At 26.9% G+C, this 7,603-nt stretch overlaps 1 protein-coding gene across 3 annotated transcripts; it reads left to right on the top strand.

Annotated features, from left to right (window-relative positions):
- The first annotated feature begins 913 nt into the window (after positions 1 to 913).
- Positions 914 to 7,372, top strand: LOC136087846 (uncharacterized). 3 transcript variants are annotated; one of them, XM_065811435.1, is made up of 15 exons: positions 914 to 1,055; positions 1,624 to 1,659; positions 1,938 to 1,961; positions 2,170 to 2,193; positions 2,269 to 2,292; positions 2,382 to 2,405; positions 2,495 to 2,518; positions 2,608 to 2,631; positions 2,721 to 2,744; positions 2,834 to 2,857; positions 2,942 to 2,968; positions 3,057 to 3,080; positions 4,075 to 4,139; positions 4,228 to 4,273; positions 5,706 to 7,372. In XM_065811435.1, the coding sequence occupies exons 1-13, from the start codon at positions 1,010 to 1,012 to the stop codon at positions 4,086 to 4,088; spliced, it is 339 nt and encodes a 112-aa protein (XP_065667507.1). In that variant the 5' UTR covers positions 914 to 1,009; the 3' UTR covers positions 4,089 to 4,139; positions 4,228 to 4,273; positions 5,706 to 7,372. The 3 variants fall into 3 exon arrangements, with proteins under 3 accessions (XP_065667507.1, XP_065667508.1, XP_065667509.1); XM_065811436.1 differs by lacking the exon at positions 2,382 to 2,405; XM_065811437.1 differs by lacking the exon at positions 3,057 to 3,080.
- The last annotated feature ends 231 nt before the right edge of the window (positions 7,373 to 7,603 follow it).

Raw genomic sequence — 7,603 nt, 5'->3', positions numbered from 1 at the left:
TATATATATATATATATATATATATATATATATATATATATATATATATATATATATATATATATATATATATATATATATATATATATATATATATATATATATATATATATATATATATATATATATATATATATATATATATATATAGGTACGCGGAAATCGCGTTTTACGGAGCCGATTTTTGTGCTAAAATTTTGTTCCACGTTTTTTTCACTTTTTTTAAGGTAGCGTCAGACAAACGTTTTTTGTGGTGTTTCTTTTTAGAAACATATATAAACCTAGATATTTTTCTGAAAGAAGAAGGGTTAATCTTGATTTTTATGTGGCTTTTAATGTATGGTTACTAATTTTTCATGGTTTGTTATGGTCCTGAAAATATAGTATATGTTCTCACATTAATTTATAGTAGAAGAAATGTTGAGCCCGCTTTTTTTATTATTGATTTAACTTTCTACATGCATTTTCTAAGCACATGCCAGTTTTCAAAGAAAAAAAAAGGGAGCAGATAGTTTACTATGTGTTATTCTACAAATACCACTTTTTTTAGGTAGCCTTAGGCAAACGTTTTTTTGAGGTATTTCTTTTTAGAAACACATATAAACTTAGGATATTTTTTGAAAGAAGAAAGGTCAAGCTTGATTCCTATATTATTTTTAAGTATGGTTGCCTAACTTTTTTATGAATTTTTTTGCTGACAATTTTCTATGAAAATTTAGTCGATGTTCTCACATTAATTTCGTATCAAAGAAATGTTAAGCCCGCTTTTTTTATTATTTATTCTACTTTCTACATGTATTTTCTTTTTACCTGCCAAATTTCAGCCAAAAAAAATGGGAGCAGATATATAACTAAGTGCAGCACTTTTGGTACCTAATTTCTGTTTTAATCAATTTTTTTTCGGTAACACGAACTATAAAAATACGGGGGCGGATAGGGGGGCCAGTTCTTAGAAAAACAATTTTTTTCTGCATTATTTTTATTATTAGATAACAGAAAAACAAATAAAATGGAAAAACAAATCTTACAAACATATATAGATTCTCTAACAGATAGTAAGCAAATTTTTTTTTCATAATTATATTATTGCTAATTATTTTTAAAACAAAAACATAAATGTAAAAACCTTACTCTTTTTGTTTATCTTGGTAAGATAATCTTAAGTATAAAAAGATTAATGTATTACTAATACATTTTTAATAATACCTTTTTAATAATACAGTTTTAATCTAATACTATTAGATTAAAACTGTTTTGATTTTATTGATAGACAAAAGTATCATTTCACAGGTTCATTCAAACATCATAATATGATTCATATAAGTATACAAATTTGTTAATACACAAATAAGTATTAATAATACTTATTTGTATATTAACAAATACTTTGTTAAAAATAAATTATTTTATGATTTGCTTCAATTCTTTTAATTTCTATAGAAGTCTACAAATAGAATTTAAATTGATTTATTCTTAACAAACATATTTTTTAGTGTTTAGTTTAAAAATGATATAAAAATTACACTCATCTTTTTTTATTATTTTGCTGTTGTATACCACTTCACCCTTTAAATATTATTTAAATAATTATACAAACATGTATAATATTTGCTTCTTATTTAGATCCTAGCACTATCATTATAGATTTTTTGAGATTTCGTAAGTATAGTTCCCATAACATTTTTGCATTAACTTAATGTTTCTAAAGTTTTTCTTAAATATAAGATATAATTATTATTGTCTATACCTTTTTCTTGATGTATACTAATTTATATATGTATATTGTTTATATAAGTATATACACATTCCTAATGTTAGCTTCTTGTTTATATACATATAATCTTTATATTTTAATTTTTTAGTTGTTATTTTTTGAACTTACTTTTGGCAATTAAAAGGTGTTATTTTTTATCGTACTATTTTTTTGTTACCTTTAGTTGAATCGACAAGGTCTACCATTGGTAAGTTTGTATATTTTAACTTTTGTTATGAATCACGTTAACAAAAGTTTAAACATGTGTGTCTAGGTTTAACTCATATTTTGTTTAACTCTCCTTTCATCACTTGCTATAATTAGTAATTTTGAAAACAAGGAATTTTTATTCTGTGAATATATTTAATGCTAAACTTATTTTTTTGTGCGGTGTCTTACTCCTTTTTTAACTTTAGAACCATCTTCATCTGGTACAGTTGGTAAGTTCTAAAAACCTGTTATGCATTCCTTATCAAATGCAACATTTATTTTTTATAACAATCTTTTAACCTTAGTTCCAACTTTAACTGCAACAAGTGGTAAGTTTAAAAACTATTACTTTTTAATATGTGTATGCATTTCTCAACAAATGCAATATTTATTTTCTATTAAAAATTTTTAACCGCAGGAACATCCTCATCTGCTACAATTGGTATATTTTAAATACTTTACTTTCTAATATGTGTATGTATTTTTCATCAATTGCAATATTTGTTTTTTATTACAACTTTTTTACCTTAGTTTTATTGTCGTCTGCATCAATTGGTATGTCTAAATAATATTACTTTTTCATATGTGTATCCATTTTTCATCCTTTGCTATATTAATTTTTTATTACAACTTTTTAACCTTAGGACCATCTTCATCTGTTACGATTGGTAAGTTTAAAAATTTTTACTTTCTATTTGTGTATGCCTTTTTTTATCAATTGCTATATTTTTCTTTTTTAAAACTTTTTTTACCTTAGTTTCATCGTTCTCTACATCAAGTGGTATGTCTAAATAATATTACTTGTTAATATGCGTATCCATTATTCATCATTTGCTATATTAATTTTTTATTACAACTTTTTAACCTTAGGACCATGTACATCTTCTACAATTGGTAAGTTTTAAAAATTTTACCTTCTAATTATGTATGCATTTTTCATCAATTGCAATTTATCTTATTACAACTTTTTAACCTTAGTTCCATGTTCTACATCTGCAACAACTGGTATGTCTAATAACTATTACTTTTAAATATGTGTGCGCATTTCTCAGCAATTGTAATATCTTTAAATGACAACTTTTTCTACCTTTAGTTTCACATGCTCAACCTTCTGCCGGTAAATTTATGTATTAAAAATGTATCTGAATGGTTATCAAATTTTTATTATTCCTATTAATATGCACTGTTTAATACATTTATATTGTGTTTTCATTTGAATTCTCATAAAAGGAAAATCACTAGCAGGATTGAAATTTTTACTCTTATTAAAAATTTGTTTACCTATCAGTGATTTATTAGTCAATAATTTTATATATTTAGATAAACTTTAACAAGTAAAAATTTTTTATTAAGTGTTACATAATGCCAGTGGTTAATCATATAATTATTATTTATTTGCTTTTAGACCTTACATATGTAGCCTACAGGGTTTATAGGACCCAGCATCCTGGACCCACCAGCAACAGGTCGTATTTGCGTTGGGTCCAGTTTGGGGGCAAAGATGACCCTCTTTTTAGATGGCCCTATTATCCCCCAAACAGGAGTGCTGGGGAAAGCAGCAGAGGTAATGCAAGTGGTCGTGGAAGAAGAGTTTTGTAGCTTGCAAATATGGTACAGCAAGTTTTATGGCTTGCAAAATGAGTACCGCAAGTTTTGTAGCTTGCAAATATGGTACAGCAAGTTTTATGGCTTGCAAAATGGGTACCGCAAGTTTTGTAGCTTGCAAATATGGTACAGCAAGTTTTATGGCTTGCAAAATGAGTACCGCAAGTTTTGTAGCTTGCAAGTATGGTACAGCAAGTTTTATGGCTTGCAAAATGGGTACCGCAAGTTTTGTAGCTTGCAAATATGGTACAGCAAGTTTTATGGCTTGCAAAATGAGTACCGCAAGTTTTGTAGCTTGCAAATATGGTACAGCAAGTTTTATGGCTTGCAAATTTTTTTTGATAGACGGCTCTGGCTTACTTTCACGTGGTGTCTATTGTTAAAAATGATTTAATTTTATTCATTAATGGAATTGAAAAATTAAATCATTCACTAAAAGCCATGACAAAACTTAATTACATTTTTTATTTCAAAATACTTATTGTTTTTGTGTGTTTTTTGTTAAGGTTGGAGCGGGTAATCAGTCCCTTCAAAGGACAAAATGGATATTCAAACGCATCTTTGTAATGTGGTAAATGAGTTTTTTATTCTAATTTCTCTCTGTTTAAGAAAGCATTTTAACATTTTTTGTGAAATTGTTATTAATTTTTTTTTTCCAGGTTTAGGGCAGCAGGGGAGGGGCAGGATACGCCCCCTCCAAAAAAGGTAATTTTATACACCACTAGTTACTAATTTTCAAAGTATTAAAATATTACATTTATTTTAAAATGTATTTTGTATTTCTATTGTAATTTATTTTTTATAATTTACTTATTTTAGTAAGTATTACAATATTTAAAAGAATGAAATTTTGGTAGGGTGTGTTAAACCTTAACCGCAACCTAACACCCAACTTTATGATAGACCTGTAACACTGGCTAGGGATGTAATACCAAATAATACCAACATTTTATTCATAAATATTATCAATTTCATAAAAAAAACACTCTTTTATGGAGAAAAAGTGTTTTTTGTGAGGTGTCGGTGGTGGATTAGCACCCCCTCTGGATCCCTTGATGCGCCATTTACCTAGAAAAAAGTTTAAAATTAAAGCCCATTTTTACACCTATCTTTTGATACCAAGTTATAGATTTTTGAATAAGAATTGACAAAGTTATAACAATTTATGTAAAAAAAAACATTTTTTTGACCACAGTTTTATCAAGAAATCCATATATCGAAAATTTGCAACTAAAAACGTCATAACTTTTTATAGAATTGTCCGATTTTCGTAATTTTTTCACCTTTGAAATACTGTATTTGAGAGCTTTCTAATGATATATAACATTATAGTATTTGAATAATTTAAAAAAATCAGTCCACGTACCTATATATATATATATATATATATATATATATATATATATATATATATATATATATATATATATATATATATATATATATATATATATATATATATATATATATACATATATATATATATATATATATATATATACACACACTATCTATACCTTTACAAATAGTATATTTAAATCATTTTAAACTTATCATAACTTTAATGTTTATATGAAACTATACTAAAATTATAAAAAATACTATACTATAAGATTTTGAAACATTAATCAAATTTCATGAAAGCATAAGTTTAAAATGATTTAAATATATTATATGTATATGTCTAAAATTTATAGAATAGCATACTTCAAAATATTTTAACCCTAAAACCTAACCCTAAGTTCAAACCAGCTATAATACTTAGATATGGGTATACCTGTTTTATACAGGTATGATGAGTAAAATGACTTTAAAGTAAATAATTTACAGGTTTTACATATTAAACTTTTCTTGAATAGTAGTTTGATATGCCAAAGTTTTGTTATGATTATTTTTTCAGATAGTTAACATACACTGAATAGTTATCTTGTTATAGTAAGCCTAGGCATATATAGTTCTTGAGAGTATAACATAGGTGGAAGCACTAAAAAGTCAAATACTCTTAATATGATTTGATCTATTTCCCTACAACTTTGGTGGTAATGTTGTTCTTTGTTTAAGATTATAAATAATGCTGGGTATTTTAATAAAAACGTTTTCTAGCTTGTATTAATTGTATATTAATTTTTTTTTTAAGGTGCAATAAAAAACAAAGACAAACAAGATTTTTATATTCAAGGATTGATAGATGTCACTAAAGTTAAAAGAAGAGTGGCACATCAAAAGAATCTTGAAAAACCAAAGCAGCCAAATAGCTTCTCCTATCATGTGATTGTAGGCAATATACGCGTAGAAATATGTTACAGGGCACTTTTATATGTCTTAAGTATTAGTATTGGAATAATCCCTGAAGATAAAAAAGGAAAAGGTATTACTAATTGTCTTTCTCAGAACGTTCATGACATTGTTAGTAATCACATAAGATCATTTTCACTCAAGGAATCACATTACTCAGGCAAAAAAAGTATATTACCTCAATGCAAGTTTAAATGTAAAATTAATGTGGTAACTTTTTTGTGATAAAAATCTAAATTTAAAAGTGAGCAAGTCTTTTTACTGGAACCATTTTAAAACAAATTTTAACTTTCGGTTTGGGCGCCCACAAGTGGACACTTGTTGCACGTGCGAAGAATTAAATTTTAGATTGAAATCACCACATCTCAATGATGTAGAGTAAAAGAGCAGTGTTTTGACTGGTTTTGACTGGTTTTGATGCTCATAAGCTCAGGAGTAAAAAATTTTACAATGCTTTAAAACATGAAACATCAGAAGATAGCTCAAAGGAGGAGCACATTCTATCATTGGCATTTGACTATATGAAGACGATAAGCTTGCCAAAAATACCTGTCCAACAACTTTATTACATGAGACAGCTATCAGTCAATGTTTTTTTTATATATAACATTAAAGAAGAAAAAAGTCATATATATACCATGAAGGTCAAGGAAGAAAAGGGCCTAATGAAGTTGCAACTTTTTTAAATGATTATTTGATCTCACTTTTTTTAAATGATTATTTGATCCCGCCAAAGTATAATACATTATGGTTGTTTTGTGACAACTGTGGTGGACAAAATAAAAATCAAACCTTATCACATTTTTGTTTATACTTAACTGACAGTGGTAGGTTTGATAAAGTCGAACAGTTTTTTCCTATGAGAGGGCATAGTTTCCTCCCTTGTGGTAGGGACTTACAATTTCAAGTGTTTTAAAAACACATGCCGTCTTTATCACATGCGTCAACTCACCGAGCTTATTAATAGCAGCTCCAGATCACAAAAGTTTACGGTGAAAGAAATTATAGATGCAACTGAATTTTTTTATTTTAAAGCATGAAGTCAAAAACATTACAAAAAATCTTGTATTTCTTCAGAAACCAAAGGTAAAAATACCCCAAAAGAAAAGAAGGTTCACTTTTTAATTAGTAATTTGTTTCATTTTGTATATGAGCATGATAAAAAAGGCTACATTAAGGCATTCACCAATATTAATGGTTTGGTCTGTCATACTTTTTTTATGTCCAAACATACGGGTACTGTACTACAGGTGGATAGTTTGGCTTATCCAAGTGGCAAAGTTACACTGAAAAAAGTGAAGGTGGAAGACCTTAAAAAATTAAAACAATTCATTCCTGAAGAATTCAACGAGTTTTATAACGAGCTGTACTCCTGGCCAACTAATGAATGTGAGAATCTCCCTGATAGTGACTTTGAGGGGGAACTAGATTTATTCTTACTGATAGCTAATTTAGTTAAATATATGTATTATATTTATTACTGGGACGTTAAAACATTGTTTTAAAGTACATAGTTGTAGTTCTTACGGAGTTTTAATTTGTTTTCCTTCCTGAAATACTCGATTTTTTTTAAAAGGGCCAGTTTTTCGAAATTTCATACATTAATTATTAACAAACGAAATGTTATAACAATTATCAAATTGTGCTAAGATGTTACTCTTGCATATATTTTTTAAAAATATATTACACAAGTTCTGTATATTTAATATTAAAAGATATAAAAAGTTTTTTTTAGTTTTC

Source organism: Hydra vulgaris, chromosome 12 (genome assembly GCF_038396675.1).
Source record: "Hydra vulgaris chromosome 12, alternate assembly HydraT2T_AEP".
Classification (NCBI taxonomy): domain Eukaryota; kingdom Metazoa; phylum Cnidaria; class Hydrozoa; order Anthoathecata; family Hydridae; genus Hydra; species Hydra vulgaris.
This window is presented reverse-complemented; position numbering and strand designations above follow the sequence as displayed.